The 16,840-nt window shown below is 44.2% G+C and overlaps 1 protein-coding gene across 1 annotated transcript in view; it reads right to left on the bottom strand.

Moving 5' to 3' along the window:
* Positions 1-16,436, bottom strand: part of slc24a3 (solute carrier family 24 member 3) — a 57,897-nt gene extending 41,461 nt beyond the window's left edge. The window contains exons 1-2 of the mRNA XM_072384088.1: positions 15,951-16,436; positions 9,265-9,396 (exon numbers count right to left, since the gene is read on the bottom strand). Coding sequence (XP_072240189.1) covers positions 9,265-9,396; positions 15,951-16,146 — 328 coding nt within the window. The 5' untranslated portion in view covers positions 16,147-16,436. The remainder of the gene's footprint in view (positions 1-9,264; positions 9,397-15,950) is intronic.
* Positions 16,437-16,840: the final 404 nt, after the last annotated feature.

Here is a 16,840-nt window from a genome sequence, read left to right as displayed (position 1 = left end):
GTGACGGGGTCGGATATTCTTATCCATAAAGTACATCACGCACCTTATCTAACACTCAAAGAGCTTTAACCTTTTATGTGCTGTCATAATAAGCTGCCTTCACAGAAGATGTTTTACCTCGTGCATTACCTCGAAAATCAGGCAGAGAGCCTTCTTCATTTTCCCATTTGAAGGAATAGTTCTTATCACAGTCGCCCAATAAATATGAAATACCTTTCCATTCGTCTGATAAGTAAAGATGAGCGTGTGAAGCTTCAGCTAAAGTACTTTAATCCAGATTCTGATGGATATGCAGCCTGTCAGAGTGCTGTTCAAAGGAAAAGTGTTCTGGTTGATCAGTGCCTGTAAAGGTCCTGTGTGCAGGTTGAAATGATGCCGTGTGCCGGCAGCAAAATTGATGGCAACCAACTATATGTTCCCTCCTCACCTTCAAAACATGGAGGAGAAACTATGAGGACAACAACAGAAAATGCCTTTTTTGTTCAACCATCCTACTGTAATATTAGGATTGGCTGCAGCACAGGACACCTGGGGGAGGACGACCCGCAAACTAATGAAATAAAACAACTTATTTCCATGCAATTCTGCACAAATTAGAGCTGTGAATGGATGACATTAACTGGCAAAGTGTGAATCGTCCCACTGCATGTGAAATATTTAACAGATTAAACAGATTTAAAGTGGTCTTATTAAGACGGTTTTACTATAAGATACGAACAGGAAACCTGGATGGATGTGAGTCATAATCTAAAAAAAGAAAAGTTTGCCTTTCAAAGCATGAGTTACTTAGATTTCAGGACCCTTCAGTCTTGGATACTCACAGATTTATTTTAACTTTATTTACAAAACATGACCTGAGGAAGAGGAGAACAATGCTGAGAAAGAATAAAAGTTATCAAAAAGAAAAATATCATTAGAACTTCCTGTTGGCCCGGACTCGTTTTATCTCACAGCGAGAGAAACGATGTGGCCTGGAGTCCTGACCGCCTCAACCCTGTTTTTGACATTTCAGAAGGTAGCTAAACCTTTTCTGAGTTCCAGCTTCTCTCCCTAAAACTGAGATGAGGTCTGAGTGTCACCCAGAACCAGCTAATACTGACCTCCACTCAAGGTCGAATATTGGTAAAATGCATTCGGAAAAAGTCTTTGTTGGCTGGATGTTAAGCATAGGTTGTTGTATCTGTTCATGGTATTTCTTAGAAACATTATAGCAACAAAAATGCCATATATTTTATATAGAAAATGACCTTTTAGTTCAGACATACATAATTATGCTACTCGAGGTCATTTTATTTTACCCAGGGCTCTTTCTCAATGTTCAGTATTATAAAGAGCTATGAAGGAGTGGAATTATGTCACACAGCAAAGAAACTTGGTCAGTTTTAAAATGAAACTAAGAGATTATTATTCAGATCTTAACTTTGAGCATTAGTGGGTCTGAGTATCTTTGTGTAATGATTCAATGTTGGAGCTGATAGTGTTCAGGTTTGGTGTTTGTTGGATAGGTTTTGTTTCTGTGTGCGTATTAAGTATATGTTTTAAGTATGTAATAAGTATGTATTATTTGAAAAGACCCCAGGAAGAAAAGCTTTTCCTTGGCAAAAAGCTAATGTGGATCTTAATAAACGAACAAACAAAATTAAACCACAAGAACAGCCCTGTGCACGTTCTGATGTTTCTAACCTGTTGCCCTGTGCACGTTCTGATGTTTCTAACCTGTTGCACTGTGCACGTTCTGATGTTTCTAACCTGTTGCCCTGTGCACGTTCTGATGTTTCTAACCTGTTGCCCTGTGCACGTTCTGATGTTTCTAACCTGTTGCCCTGTGCACGTTCTGATGTTTCTAACCTGTTGCACTGTGCACGTTCTGATGTTTCTAACCTGTTGCCCTGTGCACGTTCTGATGTTTCTAACCTGTTGCACTGTGCACGTTCTGATGTTTCTAACCTGTTGCACTGTGCACGTTCTGCTGTTTCTAACCTGTTGCCCTGTGAAAACCATAAAATTGTTGCAAAAATATCAATCTAGCTTAAAAGCAAAACCGATAAGTCAAGAGATAAGTTGCTAAGTAATTTGTTTCTGAGCAACGCTTCCGGTGAAACGTGACATTTTCTCAGTATCGACATCTACAGCTTAGAAGAAGAACTGCAGCGAGTCCAGCACTCCTAAAGTGCGACGTAAACAGTTCTGGTGCCGTGATGATGGACAATTCGTTGGTGTAATTATACAGTAGTAATATGTAGATTTTGTTTAATCTGTTTAAATAGTTATTACCTGATATGTCTGACCTCCTGAGTCAATATGTGGAACGTTTGAGACTCAGTTTCTGTACCTCAACGTTCACTTTTGAGGGTCCCTCTTATATATGTGTCTCACACTTTTGCCTTTGGGAGAGTTGATCACGATTGACCGGAGGATTTAGTTGTTTTTTACACCTTTCGTCAGGTATGTTTTCTGTGGTTTCACGTGTTAAATCCCCCTTTTTGCTGTTGTACTCCTTGGGAGAGTTGATCACGATTGACCGGAGGATTTTGTTGTTTTTTACACCTTTCGTCAGGTATGTTTTCTGTGGTTTCACGTGTTAAATCCCCCTTTTTGCTGTTGTACTCCTTGGGAGAGTTGATCACGACTAACTGGAGGATTTTATTGTTTTTTACACCTTTCGTCAGGTATGTTTTCTGTGGTTTCGTGTGTTAAATCCCCCTTTTTGCTGTTGTACTCCTTGGGAGAGTTGATCACGATTGACCGGAGGATTTAGTTGTTTTTTACACCTTTCGTCAGGTATGTTTTCTGTGGTTTCGTGTGTTAAATCCCCCTTTTTGCTGTTGTACTCCTTGGGAGAGTTGATCACGATTAACCGGAGGATTTAGTTGTTTTTTACACCTTTCGTCAGGTATGTTTTCTGTGGTTTCACGTGTTAAATCCCCCTTTTTGCTGTTGTACTCCTTGGGAGAGTTGATCACGACTGACTGGAGGATTTTATTGTTTTTTACACCTTTGGTCAGGTATGTTTTCTGTGGTTTCACGTGTTAAATCCCCCTTTTTGCTGTTGTACTCCTTGGGAGAGTTGATCACGACTGACCGGAGGATTTTGTTGTTTTTTACACCTTTCGTCAGAATAAAAGGAGAAAGATATCCTGGTCTGGGCCTGTTCATGTTCATAAAAACACAGACAACACTAGAACCTAACCGGTTACATAATGACCAATATGGCAGGCAGAAGCAGCCCTGGACAGGTATTAGGATGTGAATTGTGTACAAGCTGCTGTTCGTAAGGTCAACAGAAACCATAAAAACACTTTGCAAAGCAACGCTGGGAGAGAAACAGCCTCTTAGTGAGGAGGGGAGCAATGATGCCGACTCCTCAGTAAACCCTGTGAGCATTTACTACGTTTGTTGTTTGTTTCCCGTCAACGCTTTACTGTTTTATAACGAAGCCATAAAATGCTAAAAATGCCCAAATGGAAACAAATGAGGCATGTCAGGATCCCTGTAAGCAGCATAACTGTATGAGCAGCTCACTGAAGCACTTTGTATGGAAGCCTGCATGTCTGAAACTCTTGGGAACGCAGCAGTGAAGGAGGATGTTTGTGGCACTCAGGAAACAGCTTCAACGCTGCTCAAAGTCACAGGATGAATCTTTAAAGGTGTGTAGAGCCACTTTTGCTTCTGGCAAACAACCGGAGCTCCATAATTGAACAGTGAAACCGGGAAGCATTACCTCAGTATGTAGGGAAACAAGGGAAAGAAAGGGAGCATGACAAAAAGGGATAAATTCAGGAAACCAGTGGGGAGAGACAAGCGGAACATAATGCTGGATGAATGTTCTGCAGGCGGTAGGGAGAAGCAGCAGGAGCTTATGCAGAGGGAAGTCTCTCTTCGGCTAATTGCTGTGATGGATTGGTCTTACTCCCCTGGGCACGGAGCTCCTGCTCCTGCAATAAGACAAGATCACTCCGCGATCTGCACGTTAGGCAGTTACGAAAGAACTTAACCACCACCTGCAACTACAAATGTGGCCGACTTTAGAAGGCGGCAGCAGCCCACTCACAGCTAATAATGCAACTGTAATATGGAAGCATTCGTTTCTCAGAGGAAATCATTCCAGATGCTCTTCAGGTCGATTTTACATGTGATCCGTGAGGGGCTGTTCCTGAGGTTTTAAAGGATCTGATTAATTCATCAGCGCCACTCACCTACTCGCCTCTGGCATGTGGGGAGGAGCCTGGAGGATTCCCACGTGAAGCGAGGCGAGCGTGAGCAAACATGCACACACCGAGCAAACATGCACACTCCTACTCGCTGCAGGAACCAAGGCCAGAACCTTCACATTAATCAATGCTGCTCCAAAAGGCTCATCCACACGCATGCGCATCACACACACCGCATTTCTCACAGGGAAGCCCTGATTAAGTCATAGCAGCCTCCTTTCCTAAAATGGAGTGTTGCGTTGAAGCTGAGCTGAACTGAGAGGATTTTTTTAATAACAGAGGAGGACAGCCTCCGGGGAAAGACCCCTGGAGAGCGCAGTCACGTGCACGGAGAGCCCAGACGATCCGTCTAATCGCACAGCCCCTTCCTCTGCTCACAGAGCTGCTCAGCAGGGTTCTGCGTTTCCAAATGTGTGGCAGACATTGGTGGAAATGTGTGTTTCTGTGTGAAACCCACGAAGAAGAATGAAAACGTGTGGGTGCACGTGCATGAGCATAGCAGCCTGGTGAAAAGTGCATCTTGTCGGATTCAGTGCTGATGAAAACGACGGTAATCTCCACACTGCTCACACATCGTCAGAAATGAGAGGTTTTTATTCTCTTTCTCCGACTGTGTGGCATCAAAGTAAAATGATTTGGGCAGAAAAGTCATGAAAAGAATCAACTCTTGTGTTCCTGGATGAAAGGACGGTTGAGAGTGGGACAGTGAGGGATCTTTCTCCCCGGTTACTCACAAACACGCAGGAACCGGCAGGAAACTCGAGGATATTGTCAGTTATTGCGTAGCCTCATAGGAACAGAACGCAATAAACCCTTCTGAAACATTACCTCCGGCTGAAAAATGACGGCGTGAAGAAAAGGAGATAAATGTGAGAAAAAGGGAATAAACAAGTGTCTGAAATCAACAGAAGCAGCGGGGTCCTCACAATTAACATCAACGAGTGCGACGGCTTGTTTCGTGTGTGGCTGTGAGGAGAAAATGAGGAAAGGAGGAGTTCTTTATCTCCTTCTTCTTCCCAGCTCTTCATCAGCAGGCCTCTAATTTCAGGCAACAATCAGTCCGCCGCTCTGCATCCTCCCAGAACCCAGATCTCACGTTGGGATTCTTCCTCATCAGACAGCATTGTGGTCTTCTGTGTGGCTGCCACTCCAAACCAAGCATCCGATCTGACGTGCACAGATGCACGTGCACACGTGATCACATTTAGTGTCTGAATGTGGATGAAATGGTTTCTGCAGGATAAAAACTGTGGAGTTTAAATCTACACGGAGAAATAAGGGTTTCATTTCTGGACCCAAACGGTGGTTTGGACCGGAACCTTGAAACATGGAGGTTCCTGATTCCTGTTTTTCTTTGGGAACGACAACTTTCAACAGTCCAGAAGATGCACGTCAGCTGGTGACATGCATTCAGTGCATGTGATGGCTGAATGGATCCATCTGTGAACCCGAACAGGAAGGCAGTAGGATTCAGGAATAGTTCTTTCAAAGTTCCATTCCAAATGGTGCAGAAATGGAAGAATTTTGCATGTGGGGTTCGTGTTTCACCTTTTTACCTTCTGAAAGATAAACTTTAATTTTCTGTAAACGTAAAAATTCATTAGCAATCAAACCATAGAGTTTTCAGAAGTTTACAACAGGTATGAATCACTCTGCCGGAGGTTTCTTCCTGGTTCTGGTTCTGCCAGAGGTTTCTTTCTGGTTCTGCCAGAGGTTTCTTCCTGGTTCTGGTTCTGCCAGAGGTTTCTTCCTGGTTCTGGTTCTGCCAGAGGTTTCTTTCTGGTTCTGCCAGAGGTTTCTTCCTGGTTCTGGTTCTGCCAGAGGTTTCTTCCTGGTTCTGGTTCTGCCAGAGGTTTCTTCCTGGTTCTTCCAGAGGTTTCTTCCTGGTTCTGGTTCTGCCAGAGGTTTCTTCCTGGTTCTGCCAGAGGTTTCTTCCTGGTTCTGGTTCTGCCAGAGGTTTCTTCCTGGTTCTGCCAGAGGTTTCTTCCTGGTTCTGCCAGAGGTTTCTTCCTGGTTCTGGTTCTGCCAGAGGTTTCTTCCTGGTTCTGCCAGAGGTTTCTTTCTGGTTCTGCCAGAGGTTTCTTCCTGGTTCCGGTTCTGCCAGAGGTTTCTTCCTGAGTCTGGTTCTGCCAGAGGTTTCTTCCTGGTTCTGGTTCTGCCAGAGGTTTCTTCCTGGTTCTGGTTCTGCCAGAGGTTTCTTCCTGGTTCTGGTTCTGCCAGAGGTTTCTTCCTGTTAAAGGGAGTCGTTCCTTTCCACAGTCCCTCAGGCTCAGGACGGGAGATTGGACTGAAGACAAGTTTCGGTCCAATCTGTTGGTTTCCTTAGCTCGGATATTATTTTTGAATTGGCTCCATATGAATTAATTGGATTATTTTTAAATTAATTCATTGGACTTTATTGGATTATGATTACAATGACTTGAATTCCAATTGACTTGAATTGGATTATATATTTCCAATTGAGCCTTGAGATGACAATTGTTGTGATTTGGCGCTATATAAATAAAACTGAATTGAATTGAATGGAATTGATGGTTTGGGGACTGTTTTGGAGCTTTGAGTTCAACATTTAATGATCATTATGTTGGTTTTTTGCAGGCAGTAGTGACACACGGGGCATGTTCATGGTAAAGGTATCGCTTTAAATCTTATGGCTATTTCACACCAAGCAGCAGCATCACAGAGACAAGGCCATTAAACAGGAGGCACCACCCAGACTGAGGAAAAGCCGATTGTGTGACACTTTGTGGTTTAACAGAACTGCTATCTGAGAGCTCAGCACTGTTCTGCTGTTGGTTCTAACGCAGACAGACTCGGGACGCTTTTCTTCTTTCTGGGAACATTTCACTGCATACAAACTAGGAGTTCCCTGTCTGAAAGTAAGAAAACCAATAAAACTCTACCAACCAATACTCTTAACCGAGCAGCAAGTGCAGCGCATGTCAGGTTCAGGCAGAAAGAACAAATACCGTTTCAACAAGTGGGTTTGAACGGTGAATGCAGCCGGAGAAAATTACACCGACGTGTTGCATCTCTGCTGAAGTTCCCATAACACCTGATTTTTTAAAAATAAAATCCACAATTTACTAAAAAAGCTTAAGTACGAAGGAGTATTAGGGCCACATTTAAAAAAAAGGCTTAAAAAAAGAGAATAAAGTCTTAAATATTCTATCAGTGAGCAGAACCGTTGGCTGGTTAAAGGCTGGTTAACAGCTGGTTAAGACAGGTTAAAGGCTGGTTAAATACTGGTTAAAGGTTGGTTAAAGGCAGCTTAAAGGCTGCTTAAAGGCTGGTTAAAGGGTGGTTAAAGGGTGGTTAAAGGCAGGTTAAAGGCTGGTTAAAGGGTGGTTAAAAGCATGTTAAAGGCTGGTTAAAGGGTGGTTAAAGGGTGGTTAAAGGCAGGTTAAAGGCTGGTTAAAGGGTGGTTAAAAGCATGTTAAAGGCTGGTTAAATGCTGGTTAAAGGCAGGTTAAAGCAGGTTAAAGGCTGGTTAAAGGGTGGTTAAAAGCATGTTAAAGGCTGGTTAAATGCTGGTTAAAGGCTGGTTAAAGGCTGGTTAAAGCAGGTTAAAGGTTGGTTAAAGGCTGGTTAAAGGCAGGTTAAAGGCTGGTTAAAGGCAGGTTAAAGGCTGGTTAAAAGCATGTTAAAGGCTGGTTAAAGGCAGGTTAAAGACAGGTTGAAGGCTGGTTGAAGGCTGGTTAAAGGCTGGTTAAAGGCAGGTTAAAGGCTGGTTAAAGGCTAGTTAAAGGCTGGTTAAAGGCTAGTTAAAGTCTGGTTAAAGGCTGGTTAAAGGCAGGTTAAAGGCTGGTTAAAGGCTAGTTAAAGGCTGGTTAAAGGCAGGTTAAAGGCTGGTTAAAGGCTAGTTAAAGGCTGGTTAAAGGCTGGTTAAAGGCTAGTTAAAGTCTGGTTAAAGGCTGGTTAAAAGCATGTTAAAGGCAGGTTAAAGGCAGGTTTAGCAGTGCTTCATAGTCCAAACAAAAAAGTATTTTTATGAAGACAGTTAAAGGCAGAAGTCTAAAGCCGAGATGAGAAGCATTCCTCCAATGTTTTCAGTTTCAGTTTCAAACTCAGATCACACCTTAATTTTTCATCCTGAAAAACTCAGCAAAGCAAGTTGAACCTTTTTGGGAAGTTGTGATCAGATCAGGAATGAAACACTAAGTCTCACAAATTTAACTCACCAAATCTCAAGAAATAAACGAATCAGGACAAGACTTTCAGAAAATGGAGGTTATTTAGGAAAAACGGCGCTGTCCTCAGGAGCGCGGCGGGGGTTAAAGCCACCGCGCTTTAAATTTAGCAGCAAGAGGAGGGAGCCGTTTCTGTGTAATCAGCAGGGGAGAACAACTTCAACTTTGACCTGAGCTCCTTTTATAGATGACAGCAGCAACCTTGAGAGTGTGAGAAAAGAGATTGATGATGGCCATTTTGCTTAATGAACACACCAGAGAGATGGCGCTCCGTCTGAGGGCCGGAAGATCGTATCGAGGTAAAGAAAAAAATCCACAAATCTCAACATCGTCCACGGCGATGTCGGTTCACATCACTTCTAACGGCACTGAATGTCCAATTTTCTTCCATTTACTGCTAAAAATAGCAACCGACATGCCAGAGGCTGCGTTACATCACGACGCATGGTTTCATATGATGTGGAAGCCATGGAAACATTCCTTTCTGAGTTCTGAGTGCGTGTAAAATGAAGGAAACAAATAGATGAGCTGGTGTGAGACAAAGGGGGGGGGGGGATGAAACCAGCACAATCCTAAAAAACGTGATGAAGACTGTGTAAACTGCTGAGGCAGCCAGAATATCAGCGCCCGCTGCAGCCTGCGCTCATGGGAAATCATCTGACCTCACAATCTGGGTTACCCCACATTAAGGAGCGAATTCAGGGGGTCCAGAAAGGGGAGAAAGACAGAACCATGAGGGGTGAGGATGATACGCTTCACACCTCTCTTGTTTTATCTTCCACTCCCTGATCTGGGCCACAGAAAGGACAGGGGAAGGGGAAGGGGGGGCGCTCGCATGCCCTCTTTCTTTCATCCCGTCTTACCTGGAGTGGTGCAGTTCTTGGATCCTTCCTCCAGCTCCTCTTCCTCCAGGGTTCCGTTGTCCATTTCCTGCAGTAGCCGCCTTCCTACCCGTCCCTCCTGGTCCTCGCTGTTGTTGATGGACACGTCAAAACCTGAGAGATGTTTGAGAGAAAAACAGATTTCAGAGATTCAGTCCAGCTACAACATCTAGTTTTAGCTGTTTAACACGTTAAATTTAACACGTAAAATGTTAATTACGAACTTAAGTCTGAATTATCATGACTTCCATGTGAAATTGTGCAGGTTGGTTCTCGTGTGTGCATGATTGACTGTGATTAAAATGAGTAACCGTACAATTACTTCAGCTTTTATTTCATTGCAGACAGTATGAACCCAAGATATTTCATGTTCACCTGCATTTCATCTGTTAATATTCATCCATTTTTGCATTTTAGACGTTCAACACATTCCAATAAAAAGTTGGTGCAGGTGCAGTTCAGGGCTAGAAATGAGCTTTTAAAAAACAATGTTCCTCAAAGACAGATTTAATAGGATTTGCATATTTCTGGCTCTACGGTGCAGAGTATTATTAAACCATTCAATTTGTTTTCATTATACCCAAAGCAACTCTAAAATCAGAGGATGCGTCTTTTTTAGAGTGAGCATCAATGTTTTTCCAAACCAACTGGGTGTTAATACCTTAGTCTAACTGAAAAGTGAGTGAAAAACAGTCAGAGAAGACAAGGCAGCTGTCTGATTTCTTTTTAAAGGTGAGAGAGCCTCATTTTGAGAGGATTTAATCAAAATGCAGTTATACTGTATTTCTGTAAGTTGCTATTTTTGTGCACAAAGTTATGTCCCAGAAAACAAATTAACAGATTATGTTTTGTGACAGTTTCAAAACTTCCACGTGGCACTTTCACTGCTTAAAAATGAAGAAATATGAATAAATTATGATGCACAAAAGTCAAGAGCAAAGATAAAAAAAGACCAAAGCATGGAGCAGGTTTTTCTATAAAAGGAACTTTACTTCAGAGAGTTTTTGCTAAAAATAACAAAGATGTTCCCACCTTCTGTTCTGCAGTCTGAGCTGGGGCGAGATTTGAGGATCAAGGGGTGTTTTATGTGTAATCAACTTGATTTCTGCTTATTCTGAATGACAGGAAGGTAATGGAGGGATGCGAGAGCAGCAGTAAAGTGGCTGTGAGAGCTCGTTAACGGACTGGTGGTTGAGCTCTGACCCAGCTGGAAATGTGGCTTGTTGCAGCAGTTTTTATGGAAGTCCATATAGAGAAGTTAGAGTTCTGAACGTAAATCGAGCGGAGAAGCCATGATCCGATTTCTCAGGTTTTTAAAGAGTCTGATTTCAGAACAAAAAAAAATGTCCGTTGCACAGAACTGCAGAGATCCGAAGGTGTGTGTGAGTAATACTCCCTCTAAATCTGGTAAGTGCGAGCTGTCAGGCAGCTGCGTCTGATGGCTGAAGGAGGAGAACGTTTGGGAGTTTATCAGGTACCAAAAACAACAAAAACTGTCAGACTGGCTTCATACGCATCTATAGGCCTGGGGCCCGAAGCATCGATAATATGAAGCCGTAGTGGGCCCTGTTGTAGACCCTGCTGGATACGCCGAGTTGCAGATGCCCAAAAGACGACAACAACAACAACAAACAGACAAAAAGACACGGCTTTAGATAAGACAAGAGCTTGGAAAGTAGATTTCACACCTATGGGAGCACCTCCCATAGCTCTACATTTAAGGCCATCAGCTGTGAGACTTGCTCTTGTGTAAAAATCAGAAAGTCACAAGTTAAAGAAGTTAAAAAATGTTTGTATTTATTCTCTATATTTAAGTGAAGAAGCTCGTCCATCCATTTTTTAAACTTGTTTAATCCAACTGAGGGGCTGGAGCCCATCCCTGCTGCCATTGGGCGAGAGGTGGAGGTCACCCTGGACAGGTTTCCATCACAGGACCCACACAGGACCCACACAGGACCCATCACAGGACCCATCACAGGACCCACACAGGACCCACACAGGACCCACACAGGACCCACCACAGGACCCACCACAGGTTTCCATCACAGGACCCACACAGGACCCACACAGGACCCACACAGGACCCATCACAGGACCCATCACAGGACCCACACAGGTTTCCATCACAGGACCCACACAGGACCCACACAGGACCCACCACAGGACCCACACAGGTTTCCACCACAGGACCCACACAGGACCCACACAGGACCCACACAGGACCCACACAGGTTTCCATCACAGGACCCACCACAGGACCCATCACAGGTTTCCATCACAGGACCCACACAGGACCCACACAGGACCCATCACAGGACCCACCACAGGACCCACCACAGGACCCACCACAGGACCCACACAGGACCCACACAGGACCCACACAGGACCCACACAGGACCCATCACAGGACCCACACAGGACCCATCACAGGACCCACACAGGACCCATCACAGGACCCACACAGGACCCATCACAGGACCCACACAGGACCATCACAGGACCCACACAGGACCCACACAGGACCCATCACAGGACCCACACAGGACCCACACAGGACCCACACAGGACCCATCACAGGACCCATCACAGGTTTCCATCACAGGACCCACACAGGACCCATCTCAGGTTTCCATCACAGGACCCATCACAGGACCCACACAGGACCCATCACAGGACCCACACAGGACTCCATCACACAGATAAAACGGGCAAACGAACACTCACTCCTGTGCATGTTTCCAAACATCAGCCCCAGCTGACTTTCTGAGATCGGTGCTTTTAGTTTCATACTCAGCTGAATTTAATTGCTGTCACTTCTACACTTGAATGTGAGTCCTCCACCGTGCTGTTGGTCTGCTTCAGATCCCGTTCTTTAAACAGCCTGCTGGCTCTGTGGCAGCTTTGCTGACTGAGTTGTACGGCGACAGAACACGAGATGTGTGCCATAACACTGAAATAACAGAATCTAAATTACAGCATCACTTGATTTTCATTCCTGGTATTACTTGTGCTTTTACTCAAATCAATCAGTTCATGTAATACACTGTAAATCTGTGCGTAATCCAGCACTTACATAAGTGCTTCACGGTTCCAAATATTCTATATGTGCTTTAAAAATATGAAATATTACATATACAGTCAGAATAAGACATTTCAGACCTTTCTTTGCAACATCACAGTCGCATAAAATCCTGATATTTCTGTTTAAAGTTATCATACCATCTGAATTTCACCTTGTAAAAATGGGTCACCGCTACTTGTTTGGTGCACAGAGCAGTTCTCCTTCTTTAAATCATTCCCATGGCAGCTTGAACATCGTCACGTTTCTCAGAGCTTGTTGCATTGCCCACTTTGAAACCCAGAGAAAGTTCCTCCATTTCTCAGGATTACAATCAGAGCTACTTCGTCACCAGTGTTCTGCACGGCCATATTTAGAACAGGTCATTATTTTTTCATCTAAATGAAAATATGACAGATGTTGGATGTGGTCTCATAGTTTTGGACTCTGAGTTCAGGATGTTTCTGTGGGGAAGCTGCAGGTAGCGAAGTCTGCAGCCAGCAGTTTCTTTTATTTTTAACTCCCTCTTCTGTCACACATTAAAGCCGAATTCTTTCTGTAAAGGCAGGAGACGGAACAGCTGGAGGAGTGCTCCGCAGATGTGTCGATTCATACGTTGAAGGGGAATTTCATGATTTTCCAAAACAAAAACCTCTCAAGGGGGTGGAGCAACAGTGCAGCCCACAAAGTGGAGCTCTCCCACTGTGGCTACATCTGCACATTCTTCAAGAAAGCAGCAACACCAATGAATTCATTTCATACTTCACAGAGCCCAGCAGGGGCACGCTGCCCTTTCCACTCTGCCAACCACGAGTCTGGCCTAAAAGACGGATTCAAACGGAATTAAAAAGCCCTGTTATTCAATGGTCCTCAGAGGATGTCTGAACTTCTCACCTGGCCTCACCTCCACCACACCAAACACGGCAGCGGCAGCGGCAGCGGCAGCGAGGCTTGCGTGCCAGCGCTGTCCTGCTCCTCATCTTCACACAGAGCGGTGAGGACGAGTGATTAATGTGCCGGTGTAAGGAGGCAGCCCACCTCTCACATCCTCAACAGGAAGCTCAATTCAGCAGAGCTTCATTAAGAGAATCAGAAACTTTAAATGATATTCAGATGGACTGATTAAGAGTTAACAATAAGACGACATCACCTCCAGTTCATCAGAGCTGCTGCACTGAAACAGGAAGAGCAGAAGGGACAAGAGAATGACAAAAGCTAGAGTTTGAAAGCAGCCATGATGCACAAAGCATGACTGCATGAATATTCATGCAGACCTGCTGTCCGCGGAAAGTGAGAAATACTTCTCACTTTGGCTGATGCTGACTCAGACATCAAGTTTGGTGTCTGAAGCAAAGACTGATGAAAAGGAGGAGAATGGTGCAATCATCCGTTAGCTTTGAGGGCGATAACACGTGCAGCACTGTGCACAAGTGTTGGTTCGCTCCTCAGTTCGTTCTGTTTCCTCCCAACATGCCACACAGTCTTCTAAAGTGGACTTCAGCAATACTTCTCCAGACTTTCTGAGGGTCTTTCAAAGTTTTTCTCTCATTTTCAGTCCTTGCACCTGATCATTTTCAGAGGAATGTGTTTTTTTTATAATTGTGCAGCCAAGCAGCACAGTGGTGTGATGGTTAGCACCTTCACCTCACAGCAAGAGGGCCCCAGCTGGGGCCTCTCTGTTGGAGTTTGCATGTTCTCCTCGTTTATGAGTGGATTCTGATCGGGTCTTCTTGCAAACCATCCAAAAAAAATGCACGTTCGGTTAACTGGTGACTCTAAGTTGTTCCTAGGAGTGAGCATGTCACCCAATGACAGCTGGGATAGGCCTGAGTTAGATTAAGCAGCTGTAGAAAATGGATGGAAATATATAATTATCATCAAGATACCTGAACTCTGACCTATGAACCATTCAAGCATTAAAAAGGCTCCTAACTCAAGGGATGAACCAGTGTTGTGTCGACACAGAACAGACAACTTAGCCAAGAGGCCGTTTTAAACTGGATCTTTAGGCACTTTGTCACAAAGACACATCATTTGTTCCCATTTCTTTAGCTGCATCTATGAAAAACAGCAAAGAAAACACAGTTTGACAGACAGAAAATAGGATTTCTGCAGCAACAAGGTGATTCCCAAAGAGCTATTAGCTGAAAACTTGGCATATCTCAGCATGGTGTGCAGTGTGTCCTTAAAACATTTGAGGAAACTGGACAAGTGGAGGACAAAAGAAGAAGAGTCAGGCCTAAAAAACTATCTCCAGCAGATGAACAGGATCTGAAAGTGATGTCCTTAAGAAAGAGGAAAAAATCCAGCTGTGACCTGACAGGACCTGAGAGATGCATCTGGACCTTCAGCTGATCCATCTACTGTTGGCCCAAGCCTCATCAGAAATGGTCTCCATGGAAGGGTGGCTGTCAAGAAGCCGTTCTTAAGGAAGGGAAACAGGGAGAAAAGGCTGAGCTGTGCCAAATGACACAAGAAGTGGACTGAAAATCAGTGGCAACAGGTCTTATGGAGGGATGAATCCTCCCCAGAGCCCGGACCTCAACATTATTGAAGCAGTGTGGGATCATCTGACAGAGAACGGAACAAAAGGCAGCCCACATCCAAAGAAGAGCTTTGGGATGTCCTTCAAGAAGCCTGGAGAACTATTCCTGAAGACTCCTTAAAGAAATGACAGAAAGCTTGTCTCAGAGGGTTCAGGCTGTGTTGGAGAATAAAGGAGCTCAGACCAGATATTCACTTTAAAGCTGCTGAGAACTGATAAAAAAACTCTGTTTTTGCCTTTTTTTACTGTATTTATATTCATTTGTACATATCTGAACAAATTGTTGCATCTACTTCCTTTTTCTCTGTAGCGATATATAAAGAAATGAGGGGTGGCTCAAGACTTTTGCACAGTATTGATGCAGTTCTGTTCATTTTAAAACAAGTTAGTGACATCGTAGCACCGTTTGCAGTAAAATGGTGAGGTGTGGGGCTCATTGCCCTGATTTCACCGCTCTGCAGCTAAAACACCTGAACACCGAGCCGCCGCTGCATCCATCAGCCCTGAATAGTTTCCCATAGTTAGAGCTCAGATGGATTCCAATTATAGACTACTATATGACAGAACAGCCATCTTCATGCTCCTCTCACACCTGCAGGAGGTGTTTCCAGGTCAAACGGATCCAACATGATCTAATATCTTCTATCAAACCCACACTTCCGTTGTTTAATGCTCATGCTTAGGCAGCAACACACAATTTGCATTTTCAAACTGTAATTCTAATGTTTACTCAGCTGTTTCATGCCTTATTACATTGTATGCAACATTTTTAAATTGCTTCCTAAAGCTCTTCAACATATGGGGACCAATAAGAAATTTTAAAAGTGATATTCTGAATGGGCTTTTTAACTAAATGTACAACCTTTACAATTTGATTCACCAAAGTGTGCCACACCATAAGTCCCTGAAGGTTCTCACAATGCAGCTGCCAAATTCGAGTGTTTTAAGGGGATGTTAATGTGTCCCTATGAAGAAAAACCTTAAAAAAGGCAAATATGTTCATAGGTGAGGCAGGTATTCAGCTCCCCTTCATCGGCATCCCGAACAAACGGCTTCAATCCTCACCTGAATTTTCCGCCAAGTAGGAAAACCCCTTAACGAGAAGCAGCAAGCCGCCGAACAAGCATATCTGGATTAAAACCAACTCCTTTCGCCTTCTCCGCCTCGCCACGACCCTCTTCTTGTTCGGCATCACTTGCGGCGCTTGATTCCGGTGTCGGATACCCGGCAGAGACATCCCCTCTCCCGCTGCCACATCCATGCGGATTCCCGAAACCCCCCTCCAAAGAAATCAGATGGAGAGAAAAACGACCTCCTGTAATTTCCAGGGAAGCGGCTTGGCTCCGCGATGCTGGATGGAAAAGTGCGGGGGTGACGAAAAGTTGTAAATTGACACCGGTCGGATGCTGCGAGGCGGAGACGGCCGCGCGAGCTGCGAGCTTCTGCTGAGGAGAGCCGGGCTGCCTTCTTATGTCATGTTGAAATGTGCGTTTTCAAGTGGTGAGGCAGCAGACGGCGGCACGAGCTCTCCATGGACGCGTCCCTCCACTGAGAAACTGCGAAGAGGGGGCGCGAGGAGCTGGGCGCGCGCACTCAGTGAGATCCTGACAAAAATCTGCAGGCTGCGCTGCTGCTGCTGAAAAAAAAAAACTTTGCAGGCCTGCTGTCTATTTCTACACGTTTCCATCCCTGCAGCATTTTATTTGGATTTTTCTTACTTTAACTCATTTGATTTTCACTCATTTAAAGGAAAATCCCGTTTTTTTTAACGGTCAATATGTTGCGTTTCCCATTCATGCGTCTACTGTGTTGCCATGGTAACTTTTTTACATCCATTTTCACCAATTTTTTTTAAAAAGATGAAACAAAACATATGTTAGCCACCAAAGCCAGGTGTGTGTCTGGATATATGGGCTCTTGAATTACTTATTTAAACAAAATGACAACTAACGAGT

Source organism: Leuresthes tenuis, unplaced genomic scaffold, assembly GCF_036924035.1.
Source record: "Leuresthes tenuis unplaced genomic scaffold, fLeuTen1.0.hap1 SCAF_4, whole genome shotgun sequence".
Classification (NCBI taxonomy): domain Eukaryota; kingdom Metazoa; phylum Chordata; class Actinopteri; order Atheriniformes; family Atherinopsidae; genus Leuresthes; species Leuresthes tenuis.
The sequence above is the reverse complement of the archived record's forward strand: the minus strand, read 5'-3'. Positions and strand labels throughout refer to the sequence as shown.